Consider the following 26977-nt stretch of genomic DNA (forward strand, 5'->3'; position numbering starts at 1 on the left):
TTTCTCTTAATGGTGCAGACCCTGTGCTTTGGCTTTCCAGCCATGACTGGACGGGCTGAAACCATCCTGAGGAGATCCGTTCGCATAGGCCCAGTGTTTCTGGCCCAGTCAAAAGTACTGGACATCTCATGATCCCATGCTGGGAAGCTCTCTAGTCACAGTTTACAGAGCCAAGAGACACCGGAACTGCAGCTGCTCACTAAAGGGCCATCTAGAGCAGAAGACAACTGAGCCAGAGTACCAGCAGATAAACCACTTCAGATCTGTAACTTTTACCTGGGGGAAACTTTATTTACACCTCTTTGGTTTGCTAGGAGGTGGCCAGGACACACTAAAGCCTGGTCTGCACTACAGAGTTAGGCCAACGCAAGGCCGCTCGCCCAGCATCACCCTAACTATGGAATTTCCTTCCCATCGGCAGAACTGCCCCTCGGTGCCAAATTAATAACTCCACCTCCACGTGTGGCAGAGAGTCCAGGATATAAACTGGCCATGGGGAAGTTTAGGCTTGAAATTAGATGAAGGTTTCTAACCATCAGAGGGGTGAAATTTTGTAACAGCCTTCCGAGGGAAACAGTGGGGGCGAAAGACCTCTCTGGCTTTAAGATTAAGCTAGATAAGTTTATGGAGGGAATGGTTTGATGGGATAACGTGATTTTAGTCAATTAGTCAACAACGTGCCATCGCTGGTAAATAGTATCAATGGTCAATGAGGGTCTGGCTGGAGAATCTTGCCTGCATGCTTGGGGTTCTACTGATCACCATATTTGGGGTCAGGAAGGAATTTTCCTCCAGGGTAGATTGGCAGAGGCCCTGGAGGTTTTTCGCCTTCCTCCGCAGCATGGGGTGGGGGTCGCTAGCTGGAGGATTCTCTGCGACTTGAAGTCTTTAAATCACAGGATTTGGGGACTTCAACAGCTGAGTTAAGGGAAAGGGGGTGGGTCAGCTTTTGTGGCCTGCATCATGCGGGAGGTCAGACTAGATGATCATAATGGTCCCTTCTGACCTTAAAGTGTATGAGTCTATGAGTCTACGATGCAGTTAGGTCGATGCAGTGTCAGTGTAGACACCACGTCGCTTACGTCAACTGGCTTTCAGGAGCCTTCCCACAATGCCCCACCCTGACCATACAATCGAGACGAGTGCTTCTGGTGAGGATGTGCACTGCCAACACAAGCAGCAAAGTGCAGACACACACAAGGGATGGAATTGCTGTGGCGGCTGTATGCCGAGGTAACTTAGGTCAGCTTCATTGTGTATTGGAGCCGGGGCCTGAAGCAAAGAAGGGGTGAAGCTCCCGCACACACACAGATGCACCATCCTCCCTGTGGTGGCGGGTTGGCAAAGTGACATCTCAAATCTCACTTACAGCCAGAGACACATTGCCGCTCTTCTCCTCCCAGCGTCTCTGCTGGAGCTTGTCCAGCAGCTGCTGCAGCACCTCCCTGGTGAGCTGTGGTTCTTCACCCAAGGCCTTCCACAGCTCAATGGCACATCTGCAAATTCAGAAACAGAAGTCTGACCTTCCCTGCTTGGCCACCTCTTGCCCTCCCCAGGGAGAGACTTGGTGTGTAGGCAGGAAAGGCGTCTCTCAGAGGAGACACCGATTGGTGCAGAGAGGCTGAGGCAGGGCAAGTCCCTTCAGAGAACGTTCTATTTATTCCTTTCCCCTAATGGGCTATTGTTCCTGAAGCTACAACTGCTGTTTCCAAGACAGTGACCATGTACTGACCACAGAGTGACCACCAAACTGTGACCCCCAGACTGTGCAAAATTCTGCTCTGTTACGCTAGGGTCAGTCCTGAGGAACTTACCTGACCTCACTGGAGTTACTCTGGCTATTTGGGGGTGTAACTGAGACCCAGCGTTTGGCCAAGTGTCTCTTAGCAGCTCAATCCTACTGCAGTGTGGTGGGCGGGGTCAGACACTGAATCAGAACATGCCCTGATAGGAGAGGATTCAGGAGCTTGGAAGGGGAGATTGTACTGCCCAGTGGGACAGAGATGGAAGGAAACTAGTACTGAAATCCCCCTCCTCTCTTCTCTCCATTCTTGCTGATCTAAGCACTGCTGGTCCTCACAGGCATCTGCAGAGGAAGACTGCAGACGGATCCAAAAGACTCCAGTCATTGGACTTCCAAGTTTGGTGAGGAAGGTCGGACATGGTGGTCAAGCCCTGGGGACACTGAGAATTAGATTGGACAAATCCAGAGTAAATGGCCTGGATTTAAGGTCTTCAGGAAGCTTGGCTGAAATTCTGTGCCAATGCTGCTGAGTTTCTATAGCTCTGAGCACAGACCCTGGAAAGCACTGTGGCTGTTTCAAGGAATTCAAACCTGAAAGGTTTACAAATCAGACACTCAAATCAATATGAAAACCAGCACTGTATTCCTCTGGTAACTGAATTGGGTAAGAAAGTCAATTTCTTTCATGCTGCTCTTCAATTTGCTCTCCCATGTGACACAGATTTGTCTGTGGTCAGTGCAGAACTGCATTGCAGAGGATGCCGAGGAAAGCTGGAGTTTTGACCTCTGGCTAGGGTCCAGTTGGGTTTCACGACCCCTAGGCAAATGGGGATTGTGTTATAAACATCTCAGCTGGATGACTCTGCAAAGTGATCGGCAATAACCAGCAGGACTCAGAGTTCACAACATATTGAGATGAAAAGAGGCACTCACCCCTCTCAGAGCCATTATTCCCGGCTGTCTGCAGACTCAGGCAGGCTGCGCTGCATTTACGCTCAGGTCATGTGTGGATGATTTTTTTTTTTTTTGCAACAATAAGGGTTAGAAATTTCTGTCTTAAGAGATTTATCTCTGCTGCACAGCTCCATAAGGATGAGTGCATTTTTTCAGCACTTTCTCAGCCATGGAATAACTAGGGATCTGACTACAGGTAACAATCCTGCACTGGTCCCCAGGGGACAGACATATGGGCCTTTTCCATCTCTGCCCTCTCTCACGCAATAGGGAGCATAGACTCATAGACTTTAAGGTCAGAAGGGACCATTATGATCATCTGGTCTGACCCCCTGCATGCTGCAGGCCACAAAACCCTTCCCTGGACTCTGCCGTTGAAGTCCCCAATCCTGTGTTTTAGCGACTTCAATCGGCAGAGACCCTCCTGCTAGTGATCCCTGCCCCATGCTGCGGAGGAAGGCGAAAAACCTCCAGAGGCTCAGCCTATCTTCCCTGGAGGAAAATTCCTTCCCGACCCCAAATATGGCGATCAGTAAGACCCCGAGCATTTAGGCAAGAGTCTCTAGCCTGACCCCTGTTGGCCATTATACTATTTACGTACCATTGAGTGGTTTTCCTTGGCTACTTTGTTTTACCATTAAACCATTCCCTCCATAAACTTATCTAACTTAATCTTAAAACCAGACAGGTCCGTCGCCCCCACCGTTTCCCTCGGAAGGCCGTTCCAATATTTCACCCCTCTGACGGTCAGAAACCTTCGTCTAATTTCAAGCCTGAACTTCCCCACGGCCAGTTTATACCCATTCATTCTTGTGTCCACATTAGTACTAAGCTGGAATAATTCCTCTCCCTCCCTTGTATTTATCCCTCTGATATATTTAAAGATAGCAATCATATCCCCCCTCAGCCTTCGCTTTGTCAGACTAAACAACCCAAGCTCCTCTAGTCTCTTTTCATACGACAGGTTTTCCATTCCTCTGATCATCCTAGTCGCCCTTCTCTGCACCCGTTCCAGTTTGAGTTCATCTTTTTTAAACATGGGAGACCAGAACTGCACACAGTACTCCAAATGAGGTCTCACCAGCGCCTTATACAATGGAAGCAGGACCTTCTTATCCCTACTAGATATACCTCACCTAATGCATCCCAAGACCTCATTGGCTTTTTTCACCGCCACATCACATTGTCGTCTCATAGTCATCCTACGGTCTACAAGGGCCCCTAGGTCCTTCTCCTCTTCCGTTACTTCTAACCAATGCGTCCCCATCTTGTAACTAAAATTGTTATTAGTCATCCCCAAGTGCATCACCTTACACTTTTCACTATTAAATTTCATCCTATTTCTGATACTCCAATTCACAAGCTCATTCAAGTCTCCCTGCAGAATATCCCTATCCTCCTCCGAATTTGCAACGCCTCCCACCTTCGTATCATCCGCAAACTTTATCAGCCCACTCCTGCAATCGGTTCCGAGGTCAGTTATAAATAGATTAAATAAAATGGGTCCCAAAACCAAACCTTGAGGCACTCCACTAGTAACCTCCCTCCAACCTGACAGTTCACCCTTTAATACGACCCGCTGCATTCTCCCCATTAACCAATTCCTTATCCACCTCTGGATTTTCATATCGATCCCCATGTTTTCTAGTTTAACCAATAATTCCTCATGGGGTACAGTATCAAACGCTTTACTGAAATCCAGGTATATTAGGTCCACCGCATTTCCCTTATCTAATAAGTCCGTTACTTTCTCAAAGAAGGAGATCAGATTAGTTTGGCACGATCTGCCCTTCGTAAAACCATGTTGTAATTTATCGCAATTGCCATTAACCTCAAGGTCCTCAACTAGTTTCTCTTTCAGAATTTTCTCCAGCACCTTGCACACTACAGATGTTAAACTAACAGGCCTGTAGTTACCCGGATCACTTTTTTTCCCTTTCTTGAAAATAGGAACCACGTTAGCTATTCTCCAGTCTAACGGGACCACCCCCGAGTTTACAGATTCATTGAATATTATCGCTAATGGGCCTGCTATTTCCCGTGCCAATTCCTTCAATATTCTCGGATGAAGATCGTCCGGTCCTCCCGACTTAGTCCCATTAAGGCGTTCAAGTTTTGTTTCTACCTCGGATACGGTAATCCCCCATCCTGTATGCCCCTCTGTCACGGTGGTAGTATCCCTAATACCTTCATTGGCCTCATTAAACACCGATGCAAAATATTCATTGAGATATTGCGCCATGCCTAGATTATCTTTAATCTCCTCTCCGGCTATAGTCTTCAGCGGTCCCACTTCCTCTTTCTTTGCTTTCTTCCTATTTATATGGCTGTAAAACCTTTTACTATTGCTTTTAATTCCCCTCGCTAGGTCCAACTCTACACGGCCTTTCTCACTCTATCTCTACATTCTCTGACTTCACTAAGGTAAGTTTCCTTACTGATCCCTCCCCTCTTCCACTCTTTGTACGCTTTCTGTTTTTTCCTAATCGCCCCTTTGAGTCGGTCGCTCATCCAGACCTCATGACCCAGGGCTGCGGAGTGAGCCCCAAAGTCATTTATTGGCCCTGTACTGGATCAGAGAGGAAGTGGAGTGACCCATCGAAATCAGGACAATGCTGGAATTCTCCAGAAAACTGGCACGTCTCCATCCCGGGGAGTGCAGGAGGAGGGGTTGGCTCCTCAGTGGCTGGGCCTGGGCATCTCCTCTTAGTGAGCATGGACAGCTCTCTGCACCGCAGGAAACTCCCTCCAACTGTGTGAGCCCGACAGACCCTTCCCGGATGGTGGTCTGTCAGTAGGAGCAGGAAGAGAAATAATGGCCTGAGGTGATAACAGAGCAGCTCCCTACCTGTCCGATGACAGCGTGTGCGCCACACAGCTCAGAACCACGTCCTGGGGGTGGGAGCGAGCCAGCAAGGCCGTGGCCCTCAGCGCTGCTTTTCTGGCTCTGGGATCACAGATGTCGTCTAGCCACATTAAGATCCTTCCAACAATGTCTCCAACCTGGAAGAAAGCCAGAAAGTTGAGGGATGGATTTATCAATGAATGGCCTCCTCCCAGGTAACCCCATCTGGCAGCCCTGCAAACTGCCTCTCACCTCGGTTTCCCATCTCTACTCCTCCATAATCTCAAGAAAGAGGCTTTGACAAGTCCAGGAACCCCAGTCTTCCTGAGGTCTGGTTTAGCACCTTAAAGCTCAGAAACACACACAAAAGCCTTCCCCAAAACCTGACCATGGGCACAGCCCAAACTCCCCTGATGTCCCAGGGCCTTCCCTGCCTTAGCAAACTGCTCACAGCCCTGCTCTCAAGGGCTTCCCTGCAGGAGCCTTTCCTCCATCTCTGCAACTTCCTGTTGCTCTTTCTACCACGATCAGTTCCTCCAGACCAGTGGTTCTCAACCTAGTTTCCATTGTGGGCCACATCCAATACTATCTGTTTGCCCCTGAGGATGTCCCAGGTAGAGAAGCACTGCTCCAGACCCAGCTGGTTCTACGGATGTACCCCAGAGCCCATCCCAGCGATGGCAGGCAGGGCTACGTGGATGGGACTAGCCAGCTCCAGGCCCCAGCCCTATGGAGAACCTCTACACTGCGGGATTTTAAAACCTGCCGTAACAAATCTTAAAGCCGGGTCTCTAAGCTCGGGCTCAGGCTGTGGCACTGAGAACAGCAGTGCAGACATGGTGACTTGTGGAAGGGGACTGTTGCCCCCTTACTAACAGTCAGGGGGGGTGTTTGGTGACTAGCTCCCAGCACTAAAAGGGGAGGGGTCGATGGCAAATCAGGAGCCTGAGACTGACAGTCCTCAGGAACAATGGGGAGAGGCCAATGCTCCAGATCAGCCTGATTGACAGGGCGGGCAGCTAATCAGCATGACAGGAGGCCGGGGGGGGTCCCGTCCTCCGTGTGAACTGGAATGGCCTGAGTCAGACAGAGTGGGGCCGAGCTAAGGAGAGAGCAGGGGCCCGAGCTGAGCTGCTGGGCGCAGAGCTGCAGCCCCAAAGCCAGAGCACAGCCCAGAGAGAGCAGAGCTGCCCTGGGAGCAGAGCTGCAGCAACCGGAGCCAGAGGGGCCAGACAAGCAGCCAGGAAGCAGGTCAGAGCTGGGAGCAGAGTCACAGAAGCAGCCTGCAGAGCCGACCTGTCCTGGGGGCAGAGCTGCAGCAACCAGAGCCAGAGAGGCCAGAGAAGCAGCCCAGGGAGCTGAAGGCCGAGCAGCAGCAGCAGCAGCTGGGCTGAGGCCGAGTGGAGCTGGAGCCGAGGCTGGAGCAGTCCGGAGCTGGGGCTGGGGCAGTTCGGAGCCGTGTGCAGTCCGAGTGCGGTGAGCAGCTGGGGAGAGTGAGGGGGACCCTGGGCAGTGGGCCCAGCACAGGGAGACACCCCCAGCCAAGAGGCTCTGCAGGCCAGACTTGGAGGGGGGATCATAACCCCGACCGGGCGGGGGCGACGCTGGGAAAAAGGGTCCTGCCACCTAGAGCCTGAGAGCGTGTGGACACCGCCAGAGCAAGTGTCCGACCTGCAGCATCCCTGCAGCACGGCCAGGGCCTGAGAAGGAGCCTGGGACCTACAAGGACCAGACTGTGAACTGCCCTGACGTTCCAGAGACACTGGTTGTGATGTTCCCTGCCACAGAGCGGGGTGATGTGTTTTCCTTTAACCTTTCCCATTTTTCCTTATCCTTTTTTAAAATTAATTGTTAATTAAACAACTTGTATTTGCTTTAAATTGTATGAAATGATCAGTGGGTCAGGGAGGTGCCCAGTGCAGAGAGAGTACCCTGGAGTGGGGACACCCTAGCCCCTGTCCTGGGTGACCACAGCAGGGTTGGGGGTCGAGCCCCCCAGAAATCCTGGGCCCAGCCTTGTCGGGGTTTACGAGGACTCTGCCAGACAGGAGAGTGGAAGGGGAGTCCTCAAGGGCAGGGCGGCCTCTGGGTAAAGGAAGTGGGAGCGAGGACTCGGATCCTTTCGCTAGCCCACTTCACTGGGGTAGTGCAGAAGCCAGGAAAGTTCCCCACAATAGGGGGACCATTCCCCCGCTTACACTTGGGCTGGAGCCCAGGCTCTGAAGCCCCCTCCTCCCCTGGCTTCAGAGCTCAAGTTCCAGCCCAAGCCCAGAAGAGGCTGCATTGCTGTTTTGACCCCACAGTGCCAGCCCTGGGAGCCCAAGTCCATATGGCCAGGCTTTACGGCTCCTGCTGCAGAGTTTGCAGCACAGGGTAGAAAGATCCGAAAAGGACAAGCCACCCCCTAGGGCTCTTCCAGGAATTGATCATTGCTCTTTCCTCTCTCGAACAAGGAGCAGGAGCAACAACCCGGGTGGCTGGATTCTGTTGACCTGTTCTGCTAGCAGGGGGTAGAGCCCGGCACAAATCAGTCTGCTGATCGAGGGGCCATTTGTTAACTTCCCGCTGGGACCTGTTGGAAACAGGGAACTCGGCCAGAGACAGGAACGACCTGCAGGGAACCCGAGGAAGAGGCAGGTTTGGGGAGGAAGCTCAGGCTGAGGATTCGGTTAGTTTATGAGTCTCCGAGTTTCCAGGAAAGCCAAAGCCCAGGAAGGGAATAAGTCTGCACTGACGTGCCATGGGCAGGCGGTATTTGGAGAAGGGCAGGAATGTCACCTATTTCCAGGCTGAGTGATAAAAGGCAACGTTTAAAGAACTGTAGGGAACGTGAACCCTGATTCCTTTCTCGATTACCCACCTGCGCAGGCTTGGGCAAGTCAAGGAGCTCTCTGGACTTCAGTTTCCCCAGGTGTCCAATGGGTTGAATTCCGACCTCCCAGGAGGGTGGTGGAGTTTCATTAATCAGGGGGAGTAAATGATGCCGAGAGCCTTCTACCCAGGGGATGTAGAAATGAAGTCTGCCAGAGACCTCCCTAGGCCAATCTAATTCAGGGGGGCAGACACTCAGATATGTGGGTATGGGCAACAGGATCAGAGCTTGGGAGAGACAGAGAGAAAAGTGCAAAGCCAAATTCCTCCTGATACTTCAGCTGGACAAACAAGGCCCTGCAGCATGTCTGAGGAAACCATGTCTGCTCCTGGAGCCTAATGTGGAGGCCCATCGGCAGACTAGGTAAGTGCTGCGCCGCCAGGGCTGGGGCTCTCGGCACCTTCAGTGTGGCTGGGCTGTCCTCAGGGACGTGTCAGAGCTCCAGCGGGCAGAGAGCACGTTACAAACCTGATGCTGTGGATCCCCGCGGCCAAGCGATGAATGGAAAGGGGCTGAGCCAACCTTCAAAGCACCATGCCAGCGTGTCCTAGGAACGGTTTCCTAGGAGAGGAAATTCTCCCCTCCCCCTCTCTGCGCAGCATCCCCTGCCCCACGGCGGGAGTCTCTTACTCTCTCCATCTTGTCTCCGTGTAGAGATACGATGGCCCTCAGCTCTTCCTCTGCGGCTTTAAATCGCTCCAGGGTGGGTGTTGTCAGACCCTTCACGGCTCTCATCAGCAGGGCTTGGGGCTGGGCTGAGGAAAGCTGCTCCCCGGGGGTCTGCAATGAACAGGGACAAAGCCTGTTGGGACGGAGTATTTCCATTGGGCAGCTGCCCTGGAATAGTCTGTCCCCGCGGGAGGCTGGCAGGGCCTAGTGAGCGTGGAGACTCCGGCTGAGCCCTTTCCTTAAAAAGCCTCAACAGGTGCCGAGGTTTCCTCAGTCTTTCATCCGCTTCCCTCGTCCCCTCTGCCTGAGAAGAGATGGGAGCCTCTCAGCCAGTGCTGGGACCCCAAGGGCCACCCCATTTCCTCCCTCTCTAGCCCCTCCTCCCAGGAGCCCAGCTTGTGCTGAGAAAGCCTCAATGGCCTGCAAAGCCCATTCAAGTTGCTTGTTGAGTGCAGCTGAGGGGTCACTGGAGAACCTGCCCCACATCCCATCTCACCTCGAGCGCCTGAGCAGATTGGCTCAGCAACTCTAGCAGCCCACAGTGTCTGCGAGGAAAGGACTGAGAACAGGCCCCAACAGAAATACCTCTTCCTTCCCCACCCCGCAGCGTGTGGCACTGCCACAAAACAGGCAGGAATCGCCGGCAGGACAGAAAGTAGCTTCGACTGAAGGAGCGAGTCTGCCTGGCTGAGGAGAATCCCAAACCGTGGGCCTCTGGGGCCAGACCCTCGTGGGTCAGAACTCACTGGGCACAATGTTAGTCCAGGGGGCCTGGTTCCAGGGTCACCTAAACCCAGGGCCTGGGGTGCTGGAGGCCTTTGCCCTGGTGTCTCAGGTACCTCTTGAGTATTACTGCAGCTGGCCTGCGTGGCTGGATCAGCACCGTCTGTCCTGGATGGCAGCAGCTGAGGACGCAGCAGAGCACACCAGAGTGACACACTCGCATAGATACTCCAGCCCCCCGGCGTGTCAGAAGCTCCCAGAATTGCAGACTTTGTATGTGTTGCAGGTGTCTAGATGCCTGGCAGATGTTGGCTGGCGGGATCCAACCTGGGACCTCGGGAGCTTAGCGCCAGAGCCTCTCCCTCATGAGCTAAAACCCAAGCGGCTGTTAGCTAAGGCTCCACAGCAGACTCCTTTTATCTCTGTCTCTAAGTGGTCCTGGTGCCACTAGACTGGCCAGAACACCACACCCAGCAGGTGTGTGGGTTCCCCTACAAGTGCAGGGATGGGCCTCGGAGGATTTTCAGCAGTGCCTGTGTCCCACCCATAGAGAGTGCATCAGAGTCAGGCACCTGAGTCAGGCACTTCTGCGAATCAGGTAGTTCTCCTGTCAGAGATACCATCTCCGGGAGACATTAATACACACAGCAGGGGATGCTTTTCATTATCTCAGTCACAAAGCGTCATTACCATCGTCATATGGGAGCTGCTTGCTAATGAGGGGATGGGAATGCGCTCTTCTTCCTGCTCTTCTGGGCTCCCTTTTTCCCACTTCCCCTTCGACTGAGACGGCTCCTCCTTCATCCCTGGACCAGAAAGAAACATTCGTAACATTTCGCTTTTCCATGTGTTATCCCTGGTTTACAGAGGATGGAAGTTGGGCCCAGAGCCCTGAAGCTAATTGCCCAGGGTCAGACTGAAGGTTGTGGGCAGAGCTAAGCAGAGAACTCTGATCTCATGGCTCTTCGCTGGGGGCTTTTACCACACGAGGCTTCCACTGACCTAGGGGCCAGTTTCTTTTCCATGGTGTGTTCTGCTCTTCCCCTCCCCTTGCACACCTTTCCTATCAGTGATGGGCAACAGGCCTCACTGGCATTTAACCCCCCAAAAAGTAATGGCTCAGCTCTGGTACGGTTCCCAGCTGTGACCTGCTGAGACCTCTGGAGCATTTTACTGATGAAACGGACCCGATCCAGGAGACAAGAAATGATTTCCTACAACGTTCTCTCTGTTCTCCTTTACAGCCTGGAGCAATGTTAGTACTCCCCACCCCACAGTGCCAGACCCCCCGAGGGGGGTGATCTGACACTGTCAGCTCTCCCCACCTCAGCGATGGACCTCAGCCACCCTGTCCAGGAGGATCCGGCACTAAATGGATTCCAGAGTCTGAGGTTCCCATCACTGTCCCGTGAGAAGCCCTGATGTGTAAGGCTTGTAGCGTGACTGGTGTGAGTATTCCTCACATGCTCCTCGCCACAAACCATGTGGATTGAATCCTCACCTGTAAAATCCAGTTCGACTTTTTCTGTGTTCTCCTGCAGCTTCACCTCCTCTGACTCCACCTGGGTCTCAGCTGCTTTCTTCTTCAGGGACAAGTGCGTCCATCTTCGTGGTGAGGAAACTGTTCTCTCCTCATCACTATCTGCCATCGAGGTGTCAGATTGGCTACAGACACAGAGTCTTTTCATGCCTGATAGGATGGTCCATGAGCATTTGCTTCTCTGGGGCTTCTCTGGCAAGGCCTGTTCTTGCTGACTGAGGACAGAGCATGTCTCGATTGCTGCAGGTTGGATGAACACTTTGTGCACGTGGATCTCTCTGTGCTCCCTAGAGGCGAGTCTTTGGACAAAGGAATGAAGCCTGGAGTAGAAAGAAGGAGGAAATGGGGTTTTCTGTCATTCTGTAAAGGAAGGGAATTAGTTTGCCCAGGATTCAAAATTTTTGCTAAATTTAGCAAAGATGCCAGTGAACGTGAGGTCATGAGGGACGCTCGAGATGAGAGGTGGCAGGCTGCAACGCTGGGGCTGCTGCGTGATCAAACGGACATGCTCCAGCGTCTGGTGGAGCTTCAGGAACGGCAGCAGGATAACAGACTGCCACTGCAGCCGCTGTATAACCTCCCTCCCCCCTCACCATGTTCCATATCCTCCTCACCCAGACATGGGGGGGGGGTAGGCTCCGTGCATCCTCCTACTCCACCCCAGTGGACAGCCCAACCAAAAGGGCCAGAGGAAAAGGAGGAGCCTTAAAGCCCCGCTGGTCGCCCCCTCCTCATCTACCCCCATCTCCTCCTCTGTCAGGACAAGAGAGACTCCCTCTGCCCATTCCCCCCACATTCACCACATTCACGCCTCTCAGCTGAGCTCCTTGGATTCCCTGCCGTCAGCATGTGGCTTTTGTTCCTGGGTCCCAGCGTTGCTCATGGCTTCTCTGCACTTTTCTACCCATTTATAAATGCTGCTGTTGCTGGGGCCTGCAGGAGTGGGGGCAGCAGTGGGCTGGGCTGGGGATGGGGGTGGGGAAAGGAGTCTGTCTTTGTTTGTCCTTTGAAATAATAAAGTAGAATTGAGTTTCTCCCACTCCCTGTGTCCTTTGATTTGCATTAACTGGCTACCAGCTCCTGAGTTACACAATGCAAACATGGTCTGCAGTGGATGGAAATGCACAGTGAGGTCATAGAATCATAGAATATCAGGGTTGGAAGGGACCTCAGGAGGTATCTAGTCCAACCCCGTGCTCAACGCAGGACCAACTAAATCATCCCAGCCAGGGCTTTGTCAAGCCTGACCTTAAAAACCTCTAAGGAAGGAGATTCCACCACCTCCCTAGGGATCCCATTCCAGTGCTTCACCGCCCTCCTAGTGAAAAAGTTTTTCCTAATATCCAACCTAAACCTCCCCCAGTACAACTTGAGACCATTACATCCTCAACACCCCCTTCTCTTTCTCTCCAGATTATTCTTTTAACCATTTGGTGTCCCTTTTAATCTCTAGGCTCCCAGCAGTGACAAAACAGCTGTGATGGTACTGCCTGGGGCCTGGAAGTGAGCCATTGTTTTGGACTTGTTCCCAAAATGATTTCTTGGGAGGCTGCTTATGTATAGCTACCACTGAGAACAGTCTAGCTCCATCCTCTTTGGAACCCCCTTTCAGGTAGTTGAAAGCAGCTATCAAATCCCCCCTCACTCTTCTTTTCTGCCGACTAAACAATCCCAGTTCCCTCAGCCTCTCCTCATAAGTCATGTGCTCTGGCCCTCTAATCATTTTTGTTGCCCTCCACTGGACTCTCTCTAATTTTTCCACATCCTTCTTGTAGTGTGGGGCCCAAAACTGGACACAGTACTCCAGATAAGGCCTCACCAATGTCGAATAGAGGGGAACGATCAAATCCCTCGATCTGCTGGCAATGCTCCTACTTCTACAGCCCAAAATGCCGTTAGCCTTCTTGGCAAGAAGGGCACACTGTTTACTCATATCCAGCTTCTCGTCCACTGTAACCCCTAGGTACTTTTCTGCAGAACTGCTGCCTAGCCACTCGGTCCCTAGTCTGTAGCAGTGCATGGGATTCTTCTGTCCTAAATGCAGGACTCTGCACTTGTCCTTGTTGAACCTCATCAGATTACTTTTGGCCCAATCCTCTAATTTGTCTAGGTCTCTCTGTATCCTATCCCTACCCTCTTCCAAGTTTAGTGTCATCGGCAAACTTGCTGAGAGTGCAATCTATCCCATCATCCAGATCATTAATGAAGATATTGAACAAAACCGGCCCTAGGATCAACCCTTGGGGCACTCTGCTTGATACCGGCTGCCAACTAGACATGGAGCCATTGATTTCTACCCATTGAGCCTGACGATCTAGACACCTTTCTATCCACCTTATAGTCCATTCATCCAGCCCATAGTTCTTTAACTTGCTGGCAAGAATACTATGGGAGATCGTATCAAAAGCTTTGGTAAAGTCAAGGAATAACACGTCCACTGCTTTCCCCTCATCCACAGAGCCAGTTATCTTGTCATAGAAGGCAATTTGGCTAGTCAGGCAAGCCATTGGTGAATCCATGCTGACTGTTCCTGATCACTTTTCTTTCCTGTACGTGCTTCAGAATTGATTCCTTGAGGACTGCGCCATGATTTTTCCAGGGACTGAGGTGAGGCTGACTGGCCTGTAGTTCCCCAGATCCTCCTCCTTCCCTTTTTTAAAGATGGGCACTACATTAGCCTTTTTCCAGTCATCCAGGACCTCCCCTGATCGCCTTGAGTTTTCAAAGATAATGGCCAACGGCTCTGCAATCAAATCAGCCACCAACTCATTTAGCACCTGTCAAGGCTGGATCCCCACTTTGAACTTTAGGGTACAAATGTAGGGGCCAGCATGAAAACTTCTAAGCTTAACTACCAGCTTAGCTCTGGTTTCGCTGCCACCATTTCCCAATTAGATTCCCTCCCTGGGAAGCCCTGAGAAACCTTTCACCAATTCCCTGGTGAATACAGATCCAAACCCCTTGGATCTTAAAACAAGGAGAAATTAACCATCCCCCCCTCCTTCCTCCCACCAACTCCTGGTGAACACAGATCTAATCCCCTTGGGATCTAAAACAAGGAGAAATTAACCATCCCCCCTCCTTCCTCCCACCAACTCCTGGTGAATACAGATCCAAACCCCTTGGATCTTAAAAACAAGGAAAAATCAATCAGGTTCTTAAAAAGAAGGCTTTTAATTAAAGAAAAAAAGTAAAAATTATCTCTGTAAAATCAGTATGGAAATTAACCTTACAGGGTAATCAAACTTAAAGAGCTCAGAGGACTCCCCTCTAGTCTCAGGTTCAAAGTAGAGCAAACAAAGATAAACACTCTAGTAAAAGGTACATTTACAAGTTGAGAAAACAAAGGAAAACTAACACGCCTTGCCTGGCTATTTACTTACAAGTTTGAAATAGGAGAGACTTGTTTAGAAAGATGTGGAGAACCTGGATTGATGTCTGGTCCCTCTCAGTCCCGAGAACGAACACACTCCCAAACAAAGAACACAAACAAAAGCCTTCCCCCCACCCAAGATTTGAAAGTATCTTGTCCCCTTATTGGTCCTTTAGGTCAGATGCCAGCCAGGTTACCTGAGCTTCTTAACCCTTTACAGGGAAAAGGATTTTGGAGTCTCTGGCCAGGAGGGATTTTATAGTACTGTACACAGGACAGCTGTTACCCTTCCCTTTATAGTTATGACAGCACCCTTGGATGCAGTGCATCCGGCCCCATGGACTTGTGCTCGTCCAGCTTTTCTAAATACACCTCTACCCCAATATAATGCTGTCCTTGGGAGCCAAAAAAATCTTACTGCGTTATAGGTGAAACCACGTTATATCAAACTTGCTTTGATGCTTTTTTCCGCCGGAGCGCACAGCCCCCTAGAGTGCTGCTTTACCGAGTTACATCCGAATTCGTGTTATATCTGGTCACGTTATTTCGCGGTAGAGGTGTAGTCCTGAACCACTTCTTTCTCCACAGAGGGCTGGTCATCTCCTCCCCATACCGTGCTGCCCAGTGCAGTAGTCTGGGAGCTGACCTTGTTTGTGAAGAGGCAAAAAAAGCATTGAGTACATTAGCTTTTTCCACATCTTCTGTCGCTTGGTTGCCTTCCCCATTCAGTAAGGGGCCCACACTTTCCCTGACCACCTTCTTGTTGCTAACATACCTGTAGAAACCCTTCTTGTTACTCTTAACATCCCTTGCTAGCTGCGACTCCAAGTGTGATTTGGCCTTCCTGATTTCACTCCTGCATGCCTGAGCAATATTTTTATACTCCTCCATGGTCATTTGTCCAATCTTCCACTTCTTGTAAGCTTCTTTTTTGTGTTTAAGATCAGCAAGGATTTCACTGCTAAGCCAAGCTGGTCGCCTGCCATATTTACTATTCTTTCTATACATCGGGATGGTTTGTTCCTGCAACCTCAATAAGGATTCTTTAAAATACAGCCAGCTCTCCTGGACTCCTTTCCCCCTCATGTTATTCTCCCAGGGGATCCTGCCCATCAGTTCCATGAGGGAGTCAAAAGTCTGCTTTTCTGAAGTCCAGGGTCTGTATTCTGCTGCTCTCCTTACTTCCTTGTGTCAGGATCTGAACTCGATCATCTCATGGTCACTGCCTCCCATCCACTTTTGCTTCCCCTACTAATTCTTCCCAGTTTGTGAGCAGCAGGTCAAGAAGAGCTCTGCCCCTATTTGGTTCCTCCAGCACTTGCACCAGGAAATTGTCCCCTACACTTTCCAAAAACTTCCTCGATTGTCTGTGCACTGCTCTATTGCTCTCCCAGCAGGGTGATTATAAAACCTAAACCTAATTTCCCCTATATTAATTTCCCCCTACTGTTACTCACACCTTCTTGTCAACTGTCTGAAATGGGCCACTCTCATTACGACTTCAAAAGTTATTTTTCCTTGCACCTCAAACTCCTTTATCCTTCTTCCCAGAGCCACGTAGTCTGCGGTGATCCGCTCAAGGTCATTCTTGGCAGTATCATTGGTGCCCACGTGGAGAAGCAGGAAGGGGTAGCAATCCGAGGGCTTGATGAGTCTCGGCAGTCTCTCCATCACCTCGTGCATCCTAGCTCCCGGCAAGCAGCACACCTCTCGGTTTTCTCGGTCGGGATGGCACATAGATAACTCAGTCCCCCTTAGGAGGGAGACCCCGACCACCACCACCCGCCTCCTTCTCTTGGGAGCGGTGGTCGTGGAACCTCCATCCCTAGGACAATGCATCTCATGCCTTCCAATCGGTGGAGTCACCTTCTGCTCCCTTCCCTCAGATGTATCATCTAGTCCATTATCCGCATTAGTACCTGTGGAGAGAACATGAAAACGGTTGCTCACCTGTATCTGCATTGCTGGTACATGGATGCTCCTCTCTTCTTCTGGAGGTCACGTGCTGCCAATTTTCTTCACTGTCCTCCTGTCCCCACTGCGCAGCCTGCTCTGATTCTTCAGAACGTTGTGCCTGTAGAAGCACATCCTGACGTCTGTCCAGGAAATCTTCATTTTCCCTTATGCAATGCAGGGTTGCTACTTGTTTCTCCAGACCTCGAACCTTCTCTTCCAATATGGAGACCAGCTTGCACTTTGTACAGACAAAGGCGCTTCTGTCCTGTGGAAGAAAGACAAACATGGCACATCCTGTGCAGGTCACAACAGCTGAGTGCTCACCATCCATATCACCTTCCTTATAAGAGCTTCCTCAGCTGTTGCAGAAACTACTCAGAGAAGCCTGTAAAATGGAAGCCTCAGAGGGCTCGAGGGCCGGCTCCAGCATTTCTGCCGCCCCCCCCAAAAAGCCGCGATCAGCGGCGGCAGTTCAGCAGCAAGTCCTTCGCTCCTAGAGGGAGTGAGGGACCTGCCACCCCGAATTGCCGCAGGTGCCGCCCCTCTCCCTTGGCCGCCCCAAGCACCTGCTTGTTAAGCTGGTGCCTGGAGCCGGCCCTGGTGGGCTCTCTTCCTATATCTCTTCCTACACCTGGCAGTTAGTGCTTGGCTTATGCCCTGAAGCAGGAGGGTTGAAACCCTGACCCCCAGGTCATTTATCCTGTCTCTGGGAGAAGAGTCGGGGTTGTTACCTGCTCCTGCAAACCTGGCAGCTTTTCAGTTTGAAACTTTTGTTTCTCTGCTCTCCTAGGACCAAGCCCCAGAACCTGTCTCTTAAGGAGGCCTGTTAACTGCTTCTGCCTCCAAACCCTGTTGTACCCAGTTATCTTTAACTGCCCCCAACTCAGCCACCCCCCATCCCTCCGGGTCCCCTAATGCTGCCCCCATTTTCTTCTTAATCTCATCCCAGATTGACCCCTTAACTGGAATGGGCCCTGATTTTCCCGTATCCCTTAATCCAAAAAATCCATTACCCCTGCTTACCAGAACCCACAACTACCATCACGAGAGTCCGCCATAATAACCCCCTCCAAGCAGCTGTGCGCACTGTTGGGGAGAGGGACTTACAGGCTGCCACCCACCTGTCTGACGCAATGCATGTGAGTCATGGCACCAAGATGTTCGAGGGTTTATCCCTTCACCCTTCTCTCCCTGGTTCTTCTCGCGTAAACAGAGAGCTGCAAAACTAGAAGTCCGAAGGTGCAGACAATTTGATGTTTATTGGGCTTAGATTTCAGCAAGCAATGAGTCCAGTTTCCTTTTGTCTTTTTCCCTCAACCTACTTCCTTTTTGCCCCCAATTTTTATAGTAATAGTCTCACCTATACCTTAACCAATCATTTTACAGAAATTTAACTAACCAATCCTAACATATTCTAACATGATTATCTAACCAGTTATATCCCAGCACCTTAATTGGTTTACACCCAGCAAAATTAATTCTACAGCAGACAGAAACAATCAAAGAACCAGACAGATTCCATACAGTTTAACAATGGAGAAGTGGGGACATAAAGACAAAATAACAAGAAGTGGGGGTTTCACAATCACAGCTATTGATAGGTGAGTTCTTGCCAGAAAGGATGCTGTGAAATTAACCATCTTAAGATTTGTCTCTTTACCTGGCGGTGATGGGCACTATCGGGACAGAATCGCCTTTCTAACAGCCCAATCCCCTCTTATTTCAATGGGAGCGGCTGCACGGCGCTAAATAGGCTGCGGCCGCGCAGCTTACAGGGAACTGAGATGTGCAGGGGAGCAGAAGTTCGTACTGTTGGCTTTGCTGGCGCCACCACAGTGTCTGTTGGGCAAATGGTGGAACTGCAGCACTTCTCAGCCAGAATGTATTTTCTGTGGGGAAAAAATTGGGTGCCAGACTCGACTTCTGCATGAATTGCCCCAGGAGTAGATGGAGGGGTGTCCAGGGGTCAGGACTCACAGGATGGGCCGTGCTCTAGGCTCTGCTGGAGCCATCGTGACACAGAGGGTTGGTGGACAGCAGAGTATCACAGAGCTGTAGATTCTGCCCTGCACTCTGTTGTTCTCAGCCTGGGGCCCACGGGCCGCTTGCGGCACAGTCAGCGCAGGTGCAGCCCACGTGACATCCTCAGAGACACACAAGTTGTAGATATATTGTGTGGATGTGGCCCACGTAACACACAGAGAGCCGCATATGCACCCACAATAGCAAATAGATTGAGAACCACTGCTGTAGCCAAAGTAACAAGTGAAGGGGGCTGACCTGGATGTCGGTGGTGGCAGTGGGGCCATTTTCAATCGCCCGGGGGCAGCAGGTGGGGCTGGGGGATGCGCAAGGGCGGCAGGCGGGGCCAGGGGAGAGACCCGGCCCCAAATATTCCTGGTGCCCAGCACCTCGGGCCCATAGAACTCACCACTTATGGCTTAGGGCCTGGGGCGTTTGGAGCTGACAGACCAAAGGGCTCTTCCCCTCCCCTAAGGGATGTCTCTAGTAACTGGGTCTGGCGGCTGCAGCCCATGGGTTTGTTCCAAGGGGAAGTCAAACTGCAGCACGACAAGGACAATGTGGCCTCACCCAATAGGCCCCTGGAAGAGGACGGGGCGTCTGCTCCCTGACTTGTGATGGCACTGGGCAAACCCCACCCCCTTTCTGGGACTCCAACAAGGATCTGCTCAGGCAATCGCTGGGTGTGTCCTGCCAGGCTCCCCTCTCAGACACTCCTGGGCCAGCCAGAGAGACAGGGACAGGAGCGAAGTCTCCAGAGACAAAATCCTGCAGTAACTCACCGCCCCCCTGGGGAGTCTTTTCATGCCAGGAGCAGTGGATGGCCCATTAGCAAGGCTCCAAGCCAGGCCCTTGAAAGCCGTCCTCTCCCACTGGATGGACGAGGAAGTCTAGGAACTGAAAATAAGGAGCAGGATCTTGGCCAGTCTCCAGGATGCAGCTTTCCATATTAACCAACCAGCCGGTGCACGCGGGTCCAGAAGCTGGCGATTTCTCCTGTGGCTGCTAGATGGCTCTAGATGGCCCAGTTTGGGGCACCCCACGACAGAAAGGATGCCCTGCCCTGCTCAAAGACCATCAGGACTCAGTGGCCAGGAGGGGCGCTTGGGGACAGGAGCTCTCTGTTGCTGCAGCAGCCGGAGCCCCACAGCCTGTTAAACTCCCTAAGCTGTCAGGGAAGCTGAAGGTGTCGAAAGGGGAGAGCTTTAGCCGCAAGCTCAGCCAATCAGCACTGAGACTCTGAGGGGTGGGAAACTGATATTTCCCCCCAGATGGCCCAGGGATGGCTCAGGTCACCTGTGGAGATCACTCTCCGAGCAGCCTTCCTGCCCCATCTGTTTGGGAGGGCTTCCCACAACGCAACGAGGGCTAGAGAGCAGTGGAGGGAGGGAAGCAGGGAAAAGGGAAACCAAAAATGACGAACCCCAATGTCCCCAGTAATTCTGAGGGACAATGGCCTAAGGTGTGCAGGGGAAATTCTCGCACCTTAACCTAGTGTTTTCCATGCCTTGAATTTGGCCAGCACCAGGGGGTCAGGCTGCCTAGGTACCAAACCTCTCTGGGGCTCTTACCTGCTCCACAGGGAGGTCTGTCTTCTCGCTAAATTAGCAGTGGGAAAGGGGAAAACTCCAGCGAGGCTCCTCCTCGCGCTCACAGACATGACCCTCTATTCTCTCTCAGTCCTTGAGGGGAGACCTTGAGGAGGAGACTCCCTGCAGCAAAGCCATTGCCCCCACCCTGCAGCCTCTTTTACCTGCCCGTTGTCATAGACTCTCTGTGAGGTCAACGCTTCCCAACCTCCTGTGACCAATCAGCTGAGGTCCTGCAAAAGGCTATTGTGATGTCACTGCCCTGGCCAGCCCCTTTGCATGTTTGAGCTGCTCCTGCTGTGTCACACCCCCACCCCCAATCACTCAGTGTTAGTTCTGGGATCAAGCAGGCAACACATGGAAACATCAGCGGCTGCTCAATGTGCCACACTCAGCTTTGCAGAGATTTGGAGACGTTAAGGCAAGAAGAGACCTTTGGATCATCCAATCATGGAATCCTAGGACTGGAAGGGAGGTCATCGAGTCCAGTCGCCTGCACTCAAGGCAAGACTAAGTACTATATAGATCATCTCTGACAGGTGTTTGTCTAACGTGCTCTTAAAAATCTCCAATGATGGAGAATCCACAACCTCCCTAGGCAATTTATTCCAGTGCTTAATCACCCTGACAGTTAGGAAGTTTTTCCTAATGTCCAACCTAAACCTCCCTTGCTGCAATTAAAGCCCATTGCTTCTTGTGCCACCTCAGAGGTTAAGGAGAAAATTTTTTCTGCCTCCTCCTTGTAACAATGTTTTAGGTACTTGAAAACTGTTCTCATGTCCCCTCTCAGTCTGCTCTTCTCCAGACTAAACAAACCCAGTTCTTTCAATCTTCCCTAATAGGTCATGTTTTCTAGACCTTTAATCATTTTTGTTGCTCTTCTCTGGACTTTCTCCAATTTGTCCGCATCTTTCCAGAAATGTGGTGCCCAAAACTGTACACGATAATCCAGTTGAGGCCTAATCAGCGTGGAGTAGAGTGGAAGAATTACTTCTCGTGTCTTGATTTCAACACTCCTACTAATACATCCCAGAATGATGTTGGCTTTTTTGCAACAGGTTACATTGTTGACTCTTATTTAGCTTGTGGTCCACTATGACCCTTGGATCCTTTTCCGCAGTACTCCTTCCTAGGCAGTCATTTCCCATTCTGTATGTGTGCAACTGATTGTTCCTTCCTAAGTGGAGCACTTTGCATTTGTCCTTATTAAATTTCATCCTATTTACCTCAGCCCATTTCGCCAGTTTGTCCAGATCATTTTGAATGTTCATCCTAGCCTCCAAAGCACTTGCAACCCCTTCCAGCTTGGTATTATCTGCAAACTTTGTAACGGTACTCTCTATGCCACGATCTAAATCATTGATGAAGATATTGAACAGAACCGGACCCAGAACTGATCCCTGCAGGACCCCACTCGTTATGCCCTTCTGGCCTGACTGTGAACCACTGATAACTATTCTCTGGGAACAGTTTTCCAACCAGTTATGCACCCACCTTATAGTAGCTCCATCTAGGTTGTATTTCCCTAGTTTGTTAATGAGAAGGTCACGTGAGACTGTATCAAAAGCCTTACTAACGTCTAGATAAAGCATATCTACTGCTTCCGCCCATCCACAAGGTTTGTTACCCAGTCAAAGAAAGCTATCAGGGGTTGGTTTGACATGATTTGTCCTTGATAAATCCATACTGGCTATTGCTTATCACCATATTATCTTCGAGATGTTTTCAGATGGATTCCTTAATTATTTGCTCCATTCTCTCTCCTGGTACAGAAGTTAAGCTGGCTGGTCTGTAATTGACTGGATTGCCCTTATTTCCCTTTTCATAGATGGGAACTACATTTGCCCTTTTCCAGACTTCTGGAATCTCTCCCATCTTCCATGACTTTGCAAAGATAATAACTAAAGTAAAGCTAGTCCATTGGGTGTGTGAGCAGGTAAATCGCCTCCCTCGCCCAGCAGCGCCCCCAGGGCAATGACCCAATGCCTCCCCCCCACCACAGGGACAGAGGCTGAAAGTCCATCTGATGGCAGGTCAGGGGCTGGCGTGGAATGTGCTGGGATCTCGGCCTGGGCCCTAGTGAGGTAGGTGACCCCGTCACACACAACCACACCCAGCAAGGCCTGCTCTGATTTTCTCCCTGTTTGTGAGTCCCAGCAGAGAGACCAGGGACTCATTGGTCCATGGAGAATGGGCTCCTCTACCCCAGCTGGGGGCTGCAGGCCAATGGCCAAGGGCAGCGGGTGAGGGGAGCTGGCACTAGCGCTCCTGCAGGGTCCATGGTGTGGGATAAACAGAGAACTCCAGTGTCCAGGGCTCTCCGGCCACGTGTCCATTCCACGGCAGGAGGGGATCTGGGACCAGAGCGAGGGGGCCTGGGGCAGGAGTCTGGGACGCAGCCATCGGGGAGAAGGAGGGAATTCAGCTGTGCTGGGGAAGCTGTGCTGAGCAGAGATGCTGCTGCAGATGCAGCTAGTTCCCTGGGTGCGATGTCGCAGCACTTTAACTACATGGTTAATACAGAGGTTGCAGCTCAGCTGAGTAAAGTGCTGCACCCGTTTTAATGGTGTTAGGGGCTTTGCCAGGGTATAAGACTGAGGTGCAGCTTCATCCTGGCCACTCCCCTCGACCCCTGCTCCACCCCCTCCTCCTCCAGCCTGTCCATGTCCCTCCCAGCCCCCGGAACACTCCTTGGGCCTGCAGCTGCTGGGGGGAGGCACAAGGCGCACCTCTGTTGGAGGAATTTCCCAGGGTGGGGGAGGGCTTTACACCTTCCCTACAGCCCCTTTGGCCCGTGCTAGCCAGCATGGGAGCCAGAGCACAGTGGTGGGCTGGGTCCAGACTTCAAGAATGTCTCTTGATGTAGGGTCCAAACCCGGGATACTGCCTTGAAGTGCGTAGGGGCTGGTTCTCTGAGGGGCTGGACCCCTGCACTGCCCACGGACTCCAGATGCAGTTGGAACAAGGTCCCTGCAGCCCTGTAGTTCAAAGAGATAAATGGAGGTACCCAAAATGAGGCCATTGTTGTACATTTAGGCCTTACCGCCTTGCCCATTAACAACAGTAGGTGGGCTAAGGCTCATTGTCAGTCACTGTTTATACTTGATCACGGCTGACCTGGTCCTGGTCGTAAGCAGAGGCCTGGCAGTGAAAGGTCCTGATTCTATCCCCAGCACCCAGAGATAGATGGTCCCTCAGGGATGTAACAACCCTGGGGGATATTTTACACTCATGATCTTTCCCATGGGCTGGGGAATTCCACAGTCTCGTTCCCAGGGCTGAGAACCTCAGGGTTAAGTTGCACATAGTGAAAATAACTGAAATGTGACCCCTGCGTTGCACATTGTGCTGTGCTGCCCTGGGTAGATGTGGCTTTAAGCTGGTGTCCAAGCCCCTTCCCACTCTCAAGAGGGACTGGGCCAAAAGAGCTGATTTTCAATGGCACTCACACTGCCCGGGTTCTGGCCACCGGTCCGGGGGGTTCTGCGTTTTATTTTAATTTTAAAGGAAGCGTCTTAAACATTTTAAAAACCTTATTTACTTTACATCCAACAATAGTTTAGTTATATATTATAAACTTATAGAAAGAGACCTTCTAAAAACGTTAAAATGTATGACTGGCACGTGAAACCTTAAATTAGAGTGAATAAATGAAGACTCGGCACACCTCTCCTGAAACGTTGCCGACCCCTGACCTAGGGGTTACAGTGGACAAGAAGCTGGATATGAGTCAGCAGTGTGCCCTTGTTGCCAAGAAGGCCAATGGCATATTGGGCTGCATTAGTAGGCACACTTCCAGCAGATTCAGGGAGTGATTATTCCCCTCTATTCGGCCCCGGTGAGGCCACACTTGGAGTATTGCATCCAGTTTTGGGCCCCACACTACAGAATGGATATGGACAAATTGGAGAGTCCAGGGGAAGGAAACAAAAATGTTTGGGGGAGGGGGCTGGAGCACATGACCTATGAGGAGAGGCTGAGGGAACTGGGCTTATTTAGTCTGCAGAAGAGAAGAGTGAGGGGGGATTGGATAGCAGCCTTCAACTACCTGAAGGGGGGTTTCAAAGAGGATGGAGCTCAGCTGTTCTCAGTGTTGGCAGATGACAGAACAAGGAGCAATGATCTCAAGTTGCAGTGGGGAAGGTCTAGGTTGGATATTAGGAAACACTGTTTCACTAGGAGGGTGGTGAAGCACTGGAATGGGTTCCGTAGGGAGGTGGTGGAATCTCCTTCCTTAGAGATTTTTAAGGTCAGGCTTGACAAAGCCCTGGCTGGGATGATTTAGTTGGGGATTGGTCCTGCTTTGAGCAAGGGTTGGACTAGATGACCTCCTGAGGTCTCTTCCAACCCTGATATTCTATGATTCTATTAACTTAATAGGAAAAGAAATCTCATTGCCAACCTATTGTAATATTTTTCCCAACAACTTCAGAGTTAACCACCAGTTTTGGGAGTATCTGTTCTCCCTTTCGCATCCTGCCCTGACCTTGGCATTTTCAGTAAGGGCTCCCCCTGGCACCCCAGGACCCAGCGAGTACTTGGTGTGATGTGTAAGGACAGTGATATTGAGCAAATATTCTGCATGGATTTTATTTACTGGTTAAAGTTATTAGTTCTTGTATTAAGGCTCCAAAACTGATATAGGAAAGTAAGTGCACAGTAATGCACATTGGAAAACATAATCCCAACTCTAAATACAGAATGATGGGGTCTACAGTAGCTTTTACAAATCAAGAAAGAGATCTTGGAGTCATTGTGGAGAGTTCTCTGAAAACATCTCGATGTGCAGCAGCAGTTAGAAAAGCGAACAGAATGTTAGGCACCATTAGGAAAGGGATAGGTAATAAGACAGAAATTATCATAATACCTCATAGTAGACCCACATCTTGAATACCGAGTGCAGATCTGGTTGCCCCATCTCAATAAAGATATTTTGGAATAGGAAAAGGTACAGAGAAGGGCAACGAACAGGATTAGGGGTAACAAACAGGTTCTGTATGAGGAGAGATTAAAAATACTGGGACTGTTCAGCTTGGAAAAGAGACAAGAAGAGGGGGTTATGATAGAGGTCTATAAAATCTTGACTGGTGTGGAGAAAGTGAATGTTATTTACTCCTTCACATAGCACAAGAACTAGGGGTTACCTAATGAAATTAATAGGTAGCAGGTTTAAAACAAACAAAAGGAAGTGCTAATTCACACATGGCACAGTCATCCTGTGGAACTGGTTGCCCGGGAATGTTGTGAAGGCCAAAAGTATAAGAGGGTTTAAAAAAGAACTAGAAAAATTCATGGAGAATAAGTCCATCAATGGCCAGGACAGGTAGGGCTGCAAGCCAATGCTCTGAGTGTCCCTAGCCTCTGTTTGCCAGGACCTGGGACCTGATGGCAGGGGATGGGTCACTCCCTGACCTGCCTGTTCTGTTCATTCTCTCTGAAGCACCTGGCATTGGCTATTGCCAGAAGACAGGATACTGGGCCGGATAGACCACTGGTCTGACCCAGTCCAGCCATTCTCATGTTCAGATGAGACCTCAAGGTTTGGTATTAGGAATATCTTGCTGCATTATCTCCTGCTTATTCTAAATTTACACATAAACTTAAAATATGGCTTTAACTGGTATTTGTGTATATTTTTCTCTTTCTCTATACGTGAATTAGATACAGTGTTCCTGTCAGAGAATTTTTAAGTTATCTGCAAAAAGCCTACAGCAGTGGTCTCCAACCTTTTTATGCCCAAGATCACTTTTTGCACCTAAGGGCAATTCAGGATCTACCCCGCCCCTTCCCCTTCTCCAAAGCCCTGCCCACTCTACCCCTCCTCCCTCCATTGCTCACTCTCCCCCACCGTCACTCACTTTCACCAGGCTGGGGCAGGGGGTTGGAGTTCTGGAGGGGATACGGGCTCTGGGCTGGGGCTGAGGGGGTCACAGTGTCAGAGAAGGTTCTGGGCTGAGCCTAGGGGAGGGGGTTGGGGTGCAGGAGGGGGTGAGGGGTGCAAGCTCTAGGAGGGAGTTTGGGTGCAGGAGGGGGCTCTGGGCTGGGGCAGAGTGTTGGGGTGCAGGAGGGGGTAGGAGGTGCTGGCTCTGGGAAGGGGTCAGGACTGCAGCTTGCAGTGCAGGAGGGGGTTTGGGGTGCTGCCTCCAGAAGGCAGCTCAGGGCTGGGTGTTGGGGTACAGGAGGGGGTTTGGGGTGCTGGCTCTAGGAGGGGGCTCAGGCATGGGGGTTGGGGTGCAGCCTCCCGCCATGCAGCACTTACCTCCGGTGACTCCCAGTCGGTGGTGGGCGCAGCGAGGCTAAGGCAGGCTCCCTGCCTATCCTGCCCCAAACTGCTCCTTGAAGGGGCCAACGCGCCCCTGCGGCCCCTGGGGCGGGGAGGGGAGGGGACACCTGGCTCCATGCACTGCCCTTCTCTGCAAACACCACCCCCACAGCTCCCCCGGCCAATGGGAGCTGCATGGGTGGTGCTTTCAGGCAGGAGCAGCGTGCAGAGGGAGACCCCTGTGCAGCCACCATGGGGCTGCAGTGGCAGGGAGCGGTGTGGGGGTGGGGTGGCCTTAGGCAGCCACACAGTGCTGCCGCTGGAGATTGCTATCGACCCGTTGGTGACCACGGGCCTACAGTTTTTAGGCACCTAAATAGCCCCTGCAATCATGGTTAAAGTTGCCCATCCCAACCAAAATCTGAAAT

General features: G+C 51.2%; 1 protein-coding gene across 1 annotated transcript; it reads right to left on the reverse strand.

Moving 5' to 3' along the window:
• Positions 1 to 1354: 1354 nt before the first annotated feature.
• LOC117869416 (maestro heat-like repeat family member 5) lies at positions 1355 to 11456 on the reverse strand. The gene is made up of 5 exons (XM_034756254.1): positions 11309 to 11456; positions 10498 to 10613; positions 9046 to 9195; positions 5547 to 5701; positions 1355 to 1496 (listed from the first exon to the last, which is right to left on the reverse strand). The coding sequence occupies exons 1-5, from the start codon at positions 11454 to 11456 to the stop codon at positions 1355 to 1357; spliced, it is 711 nt and encodes a 236-aa protein (XP_034612145.1).
• Positions 11457 to 26977: the final 15521 nt, after the last annotated feature.

This window comes from Trachemys scripta, chromosome 23 (assembly GCF_013100865.1).
Source record: "Trachemys scripta elegans isolate TJP31775 chromosome 23, CAS_Tse_1.0, whole genome shotgun sequence".
Classification (NCBI taxonomy): Eukaryota; Metazoa; Chordata; order Testudines; family Emydidae; genus Trachemys; species Trachemys scripta.